The 14,775-nt window shown below is 38.0% G+C and overlaps 1 protein-coding gene across 3 annotated transcripts in view; it reads right to left on the bottom strand.

Moving 5' to 3' along the window:
• The window catches only part of Snx13 (sorting nexin 13), a 101,889-nt gene that overhangs the window by 61,684 nt on the left and 25,430 nt on the right, over window positions 1–14,775 (bottom strand). For all 3 annotated transcript variants that reach the window (XM_028878426.2, XM_028878427.2, XM_028878428.2), the window contains exons 2-3: window positions 6,826–6,938; window positions 2,537–2,639 (exon numbers count right to left, since the gene is read on the bottom strand). In XM_028878426.2, the coding sequence (XP_028734259.1) occupies window positions 2,537–2,639; window positions 6,826–6,938 (216 nt within the window). The remainder of the gene's footprint in view (window positions 1–2,536; window positions 2,640–6,825; window positions 6,939–14,775) is intronic.

The following is a 14,775-nucleotide window of genomic DNA, read 5'->3' as shown; positions in this document are numbered from 1 at the left end:
CAATAATTGGGTCCAGGCAGACAATATAGTTTAACATTATAATGAAGCTGAGAGTCCTTTCACCTAGTGAAGAAGCAAAAGAAAAGGAAATCACAGATGACATGAGAGATTAAATGCTGTGGATATCATTCTATATAAATAAAACACTGATGGCCAGTGACCAGACAGGAAGTATAGGCGGGACAAGGGGAGAGGAGAATTGGGGAAACAGGAAGAAGAGGGAGAGACACTGCAGCCACCGCCAGGACAAGCAACATGTAAAGACACCGGTAAGCCACCAGCCACGTGGCAAGGTATAGATTTATAAAAGTGGGTTAATTTAAGATATAAGAACAGTTAGCAAGAAGCCTGCCACGGCCATACAGTTTATAAGTAATATAAGCGTCTGAGTGATTATTTTATACGTGGATTGTGGGACTGTGGGGCTTGGTGGGACCTGGAGAAAAGCTCTCCAGCAACAATTAAAAAAAGAAAAAAAGAAAAAAACAAAACGCACAGACCACTTACAGCCTAAGATTTAGCAGGAGTTTTTACAGACTTCAACAAGCTCCCTTAAAAATCTTGAAAGTAAGAACCCAAACACTACAATATTTTTATTAGGCCACCTCATTCATTCATTCATTCATTCATGATCTCACTATATAGTCCTGCCTGGAACTCACCACATAAACTAAACTAGGCCTCAAACACAGAGATCCATGTGCTTTGGCCTCCCAAATGCTGGGATTTAAGGCAATTAGAGGAATGTACCACCACAAAAGGTTAGACCACATTTTTGCTGTTTCATTTCACAGTTTAGATGTGCAAATACTTATTTTTGCTCTAGAGTGGTCACAGTACTCAGTATAGAAACATATTGAGCTGTCAGCTGCCTAGAGATGGAGACAGAATCACATACCCTAGGTATGTAGTAGGCTAGATCACCTAGGTTTGTCTTACACATTCCATGGTACTCAACCGATAAAATGCCTTAATTAATAAGAATGCAAACTTATTGTTAATGTGTAAGTATATATAAAATGCATGTTTTAGGTATAATATGAACCAGTAAGTTTTCTTTCATAGACTATATTTTCAAATCATATGTTTTAAATAACTAGTCAAAACTATTTTGTATCATTTATGAAAAATAGATTATAAATATATGACTAGTCTTGACGTTATCACTATATAAAATCTTAATTCTTACAATGCTTTCTAGTCTCTGTTATGTATCTTCCAAATGAATGAAAACTATAGATGGCTAGGAAAGAAAAGGCCTAATTCCTTAGAGAGTCTTGTAAACAAAATCAAAGAATATGTACTAATGGAAGTTCTAAAGAAACAGGAAAAAAAAGAAGAAGTTTAGGTAATTAAGAAAGTTGTAAGTATTCCATCTAGCTGTACCACTCCATGGGATTTGCCTTCAGGAAGCTGCGTCAGTATTCAGAGATGTCTGCGTAGCCATGCTTACTGTAGCATTATCCAAGATAAAGTCAGGCTACACATGAATGACTTAGAGTAGACGCGAAAGGAAGTATTACTGCACATAAAACAGAAGAAAAGCAGGCCATTTGCAGGAAAAAAAATGGACAGATCTTGAAAACAATGTATTAATCAAAACAAGGCAAACACAGAGGTCTTTCTTGTATGTGGAAGCAAAAGACAACAGAGAGTGCAGAGAGACCATGAGGATGAGGACGGGACTAGGAAAGAGAGAAGAGTCCAAAGAGCGGACGTGATCAAAGCATGCTTCTATAGAAATTTCACAGTGAACCCACTAATGTATATAATTCATATGCATGAATAATAAACAGGATGAAGAAAAATGTTGTAATATGTATTTCTGAAATACCAGTTGATTAAAATAAAATACTCAGAATAGAGTGGAATTCTTTCATTTCTATAATATAAACTAATACTGTACACGACTTACTTCTTCAGCCACATTTAGTAGTGAAGTGACTTTAAGGTTAAATTACTGGCATCAATTTCAAACCATTTGCCTCGCCACAGAAAATGAGCCCTCCATCACACAAAACTTGAAGGTATAGGAACTATGAGGCCTATGTAGCCACAGGATGCAATACCTACTTCATTTATAAATTAATACTTTAACAGAAAAATAGCATTATTCAGCATGATAAAAATAAGACCTGAGTTCTTAAAACTATAAACACTGTATAGTTTAATCGCAAACTATGCTTTTCGAAGTAAATAAACAAAAAGTGTACATTTTTCTGATTCTTATTCAATTTACTTCTCTCAAAACAAATATTCATTGGCATTCTTACAAATTATATAAATGACAGTTTGATATTGAGAGGAAAACAAATTAAACTAACCAATTTCTATCTTTCCCTCAAAATTACATTCCCATTTGTTTACATATAACACTAAGAAAGTGTTCAAGATGATGTTTAAGCTCTCAGGAAGTTCTCAGGAAGATCAAGCAGCCCCCACGAGTATGTGAATGACAGCCTTGCTGGGCCATCCAGATGGTAACATTGCCGCCAAGAGGTGTGCTGTGGCTTTCCCATGCCTGTGCGTGACCTACCTTAGGGACCCCAGATGATGTTGGAGGAAGAAAGGAGTGTTCACACTGCTCTAGGTATTTTTCTGAGTTTGTTTTCCCATACAGGAGAGTAACCACTAAACCCCTAGAGGGAAAAATAAGTACAGATTAAAAAAAAAAGTGTTTCTATACTTTATTATACTTATTACTGAATATACTGATCAGACTTTATGAGTTACCATTTCTTAAAATTAAGTCTAGAAATTTAGAAAATCAAGGTTGACAAGTTTTGTTAGGCTCTGAAGTTTAGAACAGCCAGCAATAGTGAATTATATAGTGTTTTTTGAAGTTGTACTGAAATAACTTTTATTTAAAAACCCCAGGTAGGCAGTGACAGTGCACGCCTGTAAGTAATCCCAGGACTCGAAGGGCAGAGGCAGGTGGATCTCTGTGAGATTGAAGCCAGACAGGACTATGTAGAGAGACTCTGTCGTGAAAACCCAAAACCAAACCAAGGGCAAAGGGGAGGGAGTCAACACAGAAGGAGAGGGAGGGAAGAGGGTGAAATAACATGGACGCCATAAGAAACCATATCATTATTTATTTACCTAAAATGACATATCATACATTCCAGTCTCTGTGTGTGTGAGTGTGTGGGTGCATGTATGTGTGGGTGTGTATGTGTATTTGTGTATGCATATGTATGAGTGTGGGTATGTATGTGCATGAGTGTGTGTACTGTGTTTGTGTATGTATGTATGTAGGAGTGTGTGTATATATGTGTGCATGTGTGAGTGTGCATGTGTTTGAGTGTGTATGTTTGTGTGTGTGAGTGTGTGTGTATGTATATGAGTGTGTGTGTGTGTGTGTGTGTGTGTGTGTGTGTGTGTGTGTGTGCATCTTCAGAATTCGCAATACATATTACCTGTGGAATGGCAGATATTTTTACTAAGATTCAATATGGTCCTGTTTCAGTTTAATCTGATTATTAAAAGCACTTACAATAAAGTAATTATTAAAACTTGTATTCTTAAGAGCATGACTGATAAGATACTAATCTTAGCCTATGATGCAACAGTAAGAAAGCAAGTTCAAAGAGCACTTGTGATTACAAATAACTGGTTAATGCTTGTATGTATGATGTTTAAATAAAACTAGAAGCTACAACTGGCTGGAGAGATGGCTAAACCATTAGAGGCTAAACGCACAGTCAAAATGTAGGGCTACAAATGATTCAATAACCCAACTAGCTCGGCATTGTGGTTCATGCCTTTAATCTCAGCATTTGAGAGGCAGGTAGATCTCTGAATCTTAGGCCAACCTCGTCTACAAAGTGAGTTTGAGGACAGCCAGAGCTGTTAAATAGAGAACGCCTGTCTTGAAAAGCCAAAATAAATAGATAAATTGATAAATCTACCCAATATATATAACAAAACGTCCTGAAATAATAATGTACTGACAATTTCCCATGATTTTTTTTTTAAAAAAAAAGCATTGTGCTTTTCTCCCCAAAAGTATTTTTCTTAATATTTGTAAATGAAAGATTAGCTTTAACTGTCTATATCACCATCATTTTAGACAGGTAACTACAGGACTTTAACACTTGTTGAGATTTTTTTTTAATCAAAGAGCAGGATGGGTTGTCCACAGGAAAATATATTCCTGTCAAACATACACATTAAGTAAATAACAAAAACACATCTTTAAAAACTTAGTAAGAATTTAGTTAATAAAAAAGCAGAGTCAAACTAGCAAACAACTTTGAATTTATGATATGTCATCACTTGACTTTAAAAAGAATCTATTTTGTTGCTTAAATTTACAATATATTGAATGATACAAAGTTTCACTGAAGGGACAATCCGTCCTCATAATCAAGGCTACAAAAAGGGAAGATCTAATTCAAAAGATTATGAACTTGTAACCAAAACTGAGCATTTCTGAGAATGTCTGATGAGCTAATCCTCTCCAACTGGGTTACAGAAGAAACAAAAGACCCTGAGGACAGGGCCCTCAGGAGGTTCAGCGGGCCCATAGAGAATCACACTAATTCATGGCACAGCATTAGCCAGGAATTTCAGACTCCATCCTATGATTCTAAGCATTATCTAAAGAGGTTTTACTAAGCTCGCCACACCTTCCAAAAATCTATCTTTATCTAAAATATTTATAGAATTCTAAGTATCCAAACTATTGTTGGAAGTTATTCCTTGATAAATTAGCAAATTCAGAAAGGGGTCAATAAAACTTCTAGTAACTCTGTAATGAGTAGACAGTCACCCTTCTGTCTCTCAAATCCGTCTTTAATTTATTGTTAAGAAATCCTGGTGGAGGTAGTGTACACCTTTAATCTCAGCACTCAGAGGCAGGCAGATTTCTAAGTTTGAGACCAACCAGAGTGAGTTCCAGGACACCCAGGGTTACACAGAGAAACACTGTATAGGAGAAGGAAAAAGAAAAAAAAAAAAAAAAAAAAGACAGAGAGAGATCTTGTCTGCCATCTTAGAACTCTCATCTTTGTCTCTAAAGCTCAAATTTCCTCTCTTTTGGTGGTGGGAAATATTTTGAAATACTTTCCCTTCAGTCTTGAAAAAGAACTTAATTAATAAGTTAGAAGAATCTCTGTCTTTTAGATTCTAAAATTTAGAGACGCATCTCTTTAAGAAAAAGAGTCTTTCCAGTCAGTAGAAGCAGCCCTGACCCTGAGGGAAAGGACAACTGTTCAAGTCAGTGTAGCAGAGATCTCCTCCAGCTTTGGACCTGCATATTTGGTTTCAAACATTCTGTACCAATGTTTTCATTATCAATTAAGATATTCTCACTCCTGTGGTTGAAATCGATTTATTTAATTATTTCAGTATAAAACACTGTATCTAGACAATTACTAAGAAAATACTGAACCTAAGAAACTACAGTTTTGTGGAGTCTGTGACAGAACTGCACAGTAATCTCTAGTGTGCTACCCAGAAAATGACCAAACATGACTTTCAAGCCTCAAGCCTGAAGGAGGTGCTGGGTAGTAGGTGCCATCAGAAGCCACCTCTTCAGTGTCTTACAGGCTCTTATGTCATTGTTGACATGTACAATAAGCCAAAGCACCTGAAACGCCAAAGTGTTTTGCTCAGAAAAACTGGTCAGAAACTCCTCCAAATGTTTGGAAGTTTCAAAAATATTTTCAAAAAAGACACAGGAAGTGTACATCATACACTAATTACATAAAAATGGACTTTCTAAACACGCACATCAACAACAAAATACTCATCCAGCTGAACTGCACTGGGCAGTGTTTCACAGGCGTGCTACCATCTCCATCTAGAGTCTCCTTACAATTCTAGTCTACACCAACTGTTCTGTATACAAAGCTTAATAAAGAGGCATGTCACCATCCAGAGTCTCCTTACAATTCTAGTCTACACCAACTGTTCTGTATACAAAGCTTAATAAAGAGGCATGTCACCATCCAGAGTCTCCTTACAATTCTAGTCTACACCAACTGTTCTGTATACAAAGCTTAATAAAGAGGCATGTCACCATCCAGAGTCTCCTTACAATTCTAGTCTACACCAACTGTTCTGTATACAAAGCTTAATAAAGAGGCATGTCACCATCCAGAGTCTCCTTACAATTCTAGTCTACACCAACTGTTCTGTATACAAAGCATAATAAAGAGGCATGTCACCACCTAGAGTCTCCTTATAATTCTAGTCTACACCAACTGTCCTGTATACAAAGCCATAATAAAGAGGCATGTCACCACCTAGAGTCTCCTTATAATTCTAGTCTATACCAACTGCTCTGTATACAAAGCATAATAAAGAGGCATGTCATCATCTAGAGTCTCCTATAATTCTAGTCTATACCAAATGTTCTCTATACAAAGTCATAATAAAGTTTGTCTGGAACCATCTTGGTAAAGGTTTATCAATTCAAATGAAATCTTAAACACTGCAAACCAAGTAACCATAAAGAGAACACTATAAAAGCAAGTATTTATCTGAACTGTCTGGATCAAAGTAAAAACATTCATCAGAGGGTACCATTATTATTTGACATCTAATCAATGAACTAGTATCTCCTATAATGTAAAACTAGATGTGTATCTCAGCTGATCATAATATCACAATTTTATCTTTAGTCATTGAAACTTCATTTTTAAAGATAACCACCACCACATACAAATGGGTATCTTAATTTTACTTGTTTTTTTAAACTTTAGTGAACAAAATTTGATAAAATAGCATTCATGTATAAATCATACTCTGAGTTCTCATTTTGTTTCAATTTTAACAAAATAACACATAAATTATAAAATCATCGTTGTGTATACTTACCCTCCCACAAAACAGAGGATATAAAATGCCAAATAAAATATTACAAAGGGTCCAAAGGTTACTAGGAAAAGGACGACACCAAGGCTTCCCCATCCCCATATGGATAGACTGGCCTGAAACAAAGCAAAGGAACAAAAGTGGGGAGAAGTTAGTAAGAGCCAAAGAAAGAACTCTTCATTTGAGTCAGAAAAACTTTTAAGTTGTTTGTAATTTCTTCTTTTAAACACTAATGAGTCTACATTTCTCTCTTATACATTTATAGTATCATTACAGAATGTATTAAAATATTTACTTTTGGAAATATCATATATCAATACACAAGAGATTTACAGAGCTCATCAACAAATACTGAGAACAAAAAGTGATAAGAGATAGTTATACAAATTACTCAATGAAAAACTTGCATGAGAGATCAATTATTTATAAAATAACTGAATATTTATATTTGCAAAAGCATAGAGAAAAGTTTGAGTATCAGTCATTATTATTAATACTACTTTAAAATTCAATCCCAAGAATTATAACACAAAGAAACATTTTAATTAAAATTTCAATGTACATAATCTATCTCACTGAAAATTATGGTATCTTTGTTTTATCTAAATGCTACACAGAAATTTATGAAAATGTACTTGAGAAAATTGCCCCACCAAAGCTAGCCACAAGTCTAACAAAGCATTCCCAAAGTTTCCGGCCTTTAAAAAGAGAAACTAGTCATCGAGAATCACCCTGTTCTATCTAGTAAAAGTATTCCTTTGTTAAGGGCAAACTGGATTTCAGCAATTTAAGTCATAATGAATAAATAAAGACATTCAATTCAAAAAGTTTCTCCATCAATTTGCTGTGTACTGTGATGTACACAAAGATGGCATTTGTCTCCTGTTATCAAGAAGCACAGAGAAGAATGTCTTATAAGACAAAACAATTAGACACTGAACCAAGAAAAAAAAGGGATAGAAAGCATTGCAAGATGTTACACTAAACAAAATTTAATGACAAAACCCAGACAATATGTATTATGGACTGTGAATGAAAGGGTTGATGCCTTCATCCACCAGCCACTGACTGCTTCCTATGTGTTAAGCACAGTTCAAGGAGCTGACACAAAGCTCAGACTTGTCAGAACAGCACAGCCTTCATGTTCATACACGGCCACAGATTACACTTCCAAGGGAGCAAATGCAGACAAGCGAGCACACAGTCCGTCAGCTGGGATAGCTCCTCCAGAGAAACCACCAACTGTGACCGGCTCAGCAGCTCTACTGACTGGAGAACACACGAACAGAAAGCTTCCCCAGGGCTTATTTAAGGGACAGTATTTCCATTTATTCATGTCTTCTGTGCTCTTCATCAGTCTTTTTGCCATCACCACTGCCCTGCTTCCAGAAGTAGCACAACTATTGCTCATATTTATTTATTTTTATTATCTGCATCCTGGCCACTGATATCTTTAACCAGAGCCAGAATGGCTGTTAATTAATTTTCTGTCCCATCTTCCCATTCTCTTCCTTGACTCAGATGGGAACAGAAGTGGTCACCTGTCCTTCCTCCTAAGAACTCAAAGTAGGACAGTAATTGGAAATAAAGCAAAAAGCAGCCTGGTACCTCTGATCATCACTGAGCTTGGCATATAACACCTACACCTCACTGCAGTACCGCCCGATGCCCAGCAACAGCACACAGCACCTACACCTCACCTCAGTAACACCCGATGCCCAGCAACAGCACACAGCACCTACACCTCACCACAGTACCGCCCGATGCCCAGCAACAGCACACAGCACCTATACCTTACCACAAGTACCCATCAAAAAAAACCAGTTTCCCAAGGTCCTCCCAAACTCTGTCCGCAACCTCCCCCAGGAGCTCTGATAAGCTCTCCAGAAAGGTGAGAGCAGACATGGTCCAGGCACTACCCAGCCCACCTTCTCTAATGCAATCTGACTTTATGTTAGCAGTATTACCCCTTCTGTTTATAGATTTATGCTTGCTCATTCCAGAGCTCAATAACTTGTTGATTAACAACATCCATACATTTTTAAAACAGTGAAATGGCTGTCACAGGACAAAAAGGAGCCTGTAACTGGAGGACAGGAGAACCTTCACACATACTTCTTTACCAGGTTATTTGGTTCTAATTATAGAAATCTATTTAGTCTTACGTTTGAATTAGATCTTCCTCAATTAAGCAAATTTCAAGGGGCTGGCAAGATGGTTCAGTGATAAACGTTCCTGCTGCCAAGCCTGAGGACCTGAGTTTTATCCTGGGATGCTCAAGCAAGAAAGAACCAACTCACACATGCTGTCCTCTCCACATGCATGCTGTGGCATGTTTGTACACACACAAAACAAAGAATGAAGGAATGGACAGATAAAAATGCAGTATCTGATTTTTTAAATAAATTTTCAAAGAAGTAACCACAATTAATTGGTATGACTATACTCAAGTCAGGCTGCAAACTAGCTATGCGTATGGTCCAGGCTGGCTCCAACTCTGAACAACCCTCCTGCTTAGCCAACTGAGGGATGGAATTACAGGGAAGTGTGTAGCACTATGCCCTCAAGTTTTCATCCTTCCAGGTCTCTAACTTCTCCTTTGAAAGACAGCAAATCATTAAAAAAAAAAAAAAAAAAAAAAAAAAAAAAAAAGCCTTCTCGTTCATTTAAACAAATTTTGAGAACCACTATAATGTACAAAATTCCAGCTATTTAACAGTAAATTAATGATACTATATACACATAAAAAGTCTACAAAGCAATGCTTTGCTTAATTAAGGAGAGAAGTTTTGTCTTGTTTTTATTTATTCTTTTGCGATTTCCTTGTGTGTTTGTGAGTATACTTGGACCTCACCCTCTGCCCCCACACTTCTTCTACCCTAGGCAATCACTGTGGAGAACTGTAACCCCAGACCCAGGGAAATCTAAAACCCTAGAGACTAACAGAACTAAGCATGTCCAACTAAGTCAGTCAAGTGATCATCTGCTTTGGTGTTAATCACTTACAACTATCTAAGAATTTCCAATTAAAAATTCCTTATTGAAACATCAGAACAGAGCATTGTCCACAAAAGACTGTCACTGAATATTTTATCTAATGCTAGCTAAAATTTTAATTCTAATTATTTCCTAAAATGATCAAGGATAATGAAATTTAGGATAATTTTGTACTATGTCAAAAACCTTCACAAATTCAGACAAGTATTACCTAAAAATTAACTAAAGTGAATGCCAAAAAATAGAAATAAATCTACAGGGCTCATTTACATTAAAATAATCCTTAATATTTTCCCTTTTTTGTTTTCTACTAAACACAGAGGTCAACCCTGAAGTCTCTTTGCTGGTTTATCTAGAAACCACTCAGCTGTAATCTGGAAACCTTTGAGGTCATCCAAGGCTTCTCAAGCTTCAAGTACATAAGCTTCAACTCACAACATGGGAGCTGAGGCAGGTCCCAGTGTTTTTCCAAACCTGTCAGAATGGTTTGGACTTTAGACCCAATGAGATTATATAGTTACAAATCTTCCTAAATTTAGTCTCCTCTAAAATCTAAAAGGTTCTGGAAATCAAAACTGTACTAAGCACTCTACATACTACTTCATTTATTCCTTGGAACAACCTAGAAAATAGTTAAGTAGATGCATATACTGCGAAAAAAAATTTATGAGCCCCAGAGTTAAATGACCTAAGTTCAAATTTCAGCTTCACTATTGATTAGCTGTGTAATCATCACATGCTGTCATTTCCCCATCCAGGTTACACTGTTACTGTGAGGAACAAATGAGTCTGTGCTCCACTGGTCAATTTTAATGCAATCACTATTCTTCTTTCTAGTGTAACAATATGAGTGGTGGTAAATTTGCCCAGCACACAGGAAATCATGGAGATGATCCCAGCACAGTTCACAAACAGGTGAGGTGGTATACACCTGTAATCCCAGCACTCCAGACAGGAAAGCAGGAAGGTCCAAGTTCAAAGTCACCCTCAGCTACAGTGAGTTCAAGGATAAACTGGGCTACATGAGGCCATGCCTCACTTTTAAAAGAAAGTGTGACATGCATACATATTATTTTTATGGGTGTTTTGCCTCCATGTGCATCATATGTGTGTCTCATGTCCACAGAGACCAGAAGAGGGTGTCAGATCCTCTGGAAACTGGAGCTACAGACAGTTATGAGCTGCCATGTGGGTACTAGGAATCAAACCCAGGTCCTCTGAAAGAGCAGCCAGTGCTCTTAACTTCTGAGCCATCTCTCCAGCCCCCAATGTACATTTTAATACATTAAATGAAGAGGGTAACCAAACAGACAGGGCCAAGAATCTTAAAATTTATACAAATTCAATGCCAACCTTAAATTATACATAGTTCAACAACCAAAACAGCACTAAAAATGGCACTACCACAAGCCTAGTCTGTCTTCCTCCAACCTTATTTTATCTGTAGTAAGCTGGAAGCTATTCTCTAGGGATTTAAATTGAATGTTATCTTGACAAGAGACCCAATCTTCACTTAAGATTATAATGCAATCAAGGTCTGGTATATACAGGCCAGTTCACTAAATGTTAATCCATTCACCAGCAAAAAGGAAAAACAGACTAGAGGAGAGAAAACAAGGGACTGAATATGGAGACAAAGTATGAAAAGAGATCCTACATGGAAGTGCTCCTCTTCACCTGACCATATGGCTTCAAGCATCACACAGTCCTGCCAGGACAACCCATGCCAACACTCCACATCTCCATCCTCCTCCTCCCCGGGGAAGAACACATAAAAATAGTAGTGATCTCTCAGCTAACTCCACATACTCTGGCACAACCTAGCTAACTGCTATGCTTTTCGGGGGCAGCCACACAAGCATCTTAGGTACTGATACCGAGTTAACAGCCAATCTTCTCTTTCCATGATCAGTAACAGAAGGACAAACATCCTCGTTCACTGTCCCCATTCAAGGTACCTAGTGTACCTCTGGAAGGCTGCCTAAAGATGGTGACTTGGTACCAAGTTTTAGATACCGCTGTGGAGTAGGCAGGGACAGAGGACAAACATTTTGGTCAGGTACTTTCATCTGAATACCCTTGGATTTTCTCCTTACCAACTGGAGGGTAACCACAATAAGTAAGTTATACCTTATACATATACTTTGGTTCTTTGGTAATAGAACTACTTCCTTTATACACTTCTAAGACAATTACATTCATACATGTAGATGACTTCCAAGTCTTTACTATTTTTATTAAAAAGCAGTGACAATAAATGATCTCTCACAAGCTAAGAGGGCTCCAAGAATCTAATAATAAAGAAAATATGAAAAACCGAGCTGCTATGAATCAGGGGGTTTTTAAGAATGCATTTAGTATTGCTGTGTGTGTACCAGATGTGTCCGTGCACAGGGTCAGAGGACACTCTGTGCAGGGGACATTTTTCCTCCACCTTCGCATGGGTTCTGGGGATAAACTCAAGTTTGTACAGCAGTACCTTTACCCACTGAGCATCAGATCGGCTCAAATTCTGTGTTTTTTAAACTAGAGTCTATCAGTTTTAGAATACCTACACCGAGTGTAAAGTTATAGCAGGTAAACCATACTGTATATTATTCATTCAAGATACAAACTAGGTTAGGCTTCATTCTTCTTCCTTGCTACCACAATGTAAGCAGCAGAATCAACAAATTAGGGAGGGACCAGAAGCAACTACAGTACTAAAATTAAATTAGAAAATCACATTTCCTCAATGCTTTCTGCTGCAGAAAGAATCTTAAAACTACATAAAATGCTTATGGGGGTGTGTAGAAATAAACAACCCCGACCGACTTCCCACAAACACTCTTTAAGTCAAAAATGCAAAACTGTTTGCTACCATCCTCTGGACTTCTGACAAGAGGCTTAACAGACAGTGGGGTACAAAACACACTGACCAAGAAACTACTAGAAACCTGGCGTGGTGGTGGTGGTGGTGGTGGTGGTGGTGGTGGTGGTGGTGGTGGTGGTGTTGGTGGTGGTGCACGCCTTTAATCCCAGTAATCGGAAAGCAGAGCCAGGTGGATCTCTGTGAGTTCGAGGCCAGCCTGTGCTACAGAGTGAGGTCCAGGTCAGGCACCAAAACTACACAGGGAAACCCTGTCTCGGAAAAACCAAAAAATAAATAAATAAAAAGAAAAATAAACTACTAGAAACCTATTTCTCTATCATAATAACTGTCAATAAAGACTTTTTAAAATAAATTTTAACACTCAAAGATTTTTTTTTTTTTTCAAAATAAATTTGAGGACTAGAGAGATGGCTCAAGGGCTAAAGGCACTGGGGGTCTTCCAGAGGAGCTGTGTTCGAGGGTTCGATTCCCATCTCCAATACAGTGACTCACAACCATCTATAACTAATTCCAGGGACTCTGACACCTCTCTGCAGCATGAACCTTAATAGGCCTTAATAAAAACAAATCCGAGGCCAGGTATGGGAAGAATACTGGAAGATCAGAGAACAGAACAAGCCACAGCCACCTCACCTCGCCACTTCCTCAGCTGATCCTGTTTCCTCAGACTGGAAGCCTCTGTGTCCTCATCCCAGTGGATCTCAGCTGAACTGCTTCTCGAAGGCCTGAAAGCTTAACCTGCCTACTTCCTGGTCCTCACGCCTTATATACCTTTCTGCTTTCTGCTTTCTGCCATCACTTCCTGGGATTAAAGGCTCACTTTCTGGGATTAAAGGCGTGAGTCTCCACGCCTGGCTGCTTCCAATGTGGCCTTGAACTCACAGAGATCCAGATGGATCTCTGCCTTCCAAGTGATAGGATTAAATGTGGGTGTGCCTCTATTTTCTGCCCTCTGTAATCTAGTGGCTTTCTGTTCTCTGACCCCAGATAAGTTTATTAGGGTGGACAATATTTTGGGGAACACAGTATCACCACACCTCTGGCTTCCCTGAACATCAGACGCGCAAATGGTGCACAGATATATATATACACAAGCAAAACACTCACATACATAAAAAAGTAAATACATTTTTAAATTTTTACTTAATGTGCAACAGTGTTCTGCCTGCATGTATGTCTGAGCGAGAGTGTCAGATCCCCTCAAAGTGGAGTCACAGATACTTGTGAGCTGCCATGTGGGTGCTAGGAATTGAACCCAGGTCCTCTGAAAGAGCTACTCTGAACTGCACAGCTCTCTCTCCAGCCCCATAATTTTTTTAAAAAGACTAAGTTTTTTAACACTCTCCAAAAAACAAAACACACACACATAAAAAATGATGACGCCCTCACCTCTATGTTATGTCACAAACATTAGTAGATGCTACTAAAAAAATGCTTACTTAGTGGTGGGGTGCTAATCTCCAGTGTGAGTTAACTATGTGAGTTAACAGAACCCATCATACCAAATGATGATGATGATAATTGATCTTATTTTGAATTAACTATCTCTATCAGAATATTTATTCTAATTATTTCCCTAAATAAAATTGTACACTCATAAAATACGCACAGCTATCAGTCATCTAAAAAGAGAAACTTACAAATGCTCCTTCTTTAGAGGTCGTGATAGACGGGTTCTGTCAGACAGTGGGACACGGGGACAGATCTCAAGACAATACAGTTCTACAGACAGGACCTGGCACAGTACCAACACTTCACACACTTATGAAAACCACACTCAGTGAGGATAATCACACTAGAGAAACTCCCTCTGGTGTTTTCACAGCACGGTACACTAATGATGGATCTTTAGTGGAAAAATATCCGAAGAATGGCAACCAAAACACTTCTTTTGAAAGAACCTTTAAGTATTTTATCTTTCAGTAAAAAGTAATGCTGGCAGGTCCAACCAATACATCAAGACTGTCTGACTCAGAGTCTAGGGTAGAAATATTTTTAGACCCTTCAAGCACCAGAAAGTTACTGAAGACGCATGGAGAGGACTCAGAAGGCAAGCTGAAGAGCCCCTGGCCCACCAATGGCAC

Source organism: Peromyscus leucopus, chromosome 14 (assembly GCF_004664715.2).
Source record: "Peromyscus leucopus breed LL Stock chromosome 14, UCI_PerLeu_2.1, whole genome shotgun sequence".
In the NCBI taxonomy this organism is placed as follows: domain Eukaryota; kingdom Metazoa; phylum Chordata; class Mammalia; order Rodentia; family Cricetidae; genus Peromyscus; species Peromyscus leucopus.
Note: the sequence above shows the minus strand (reverse complement) of the source record. Positions and strands in the feature narration are given on the sequence as shown.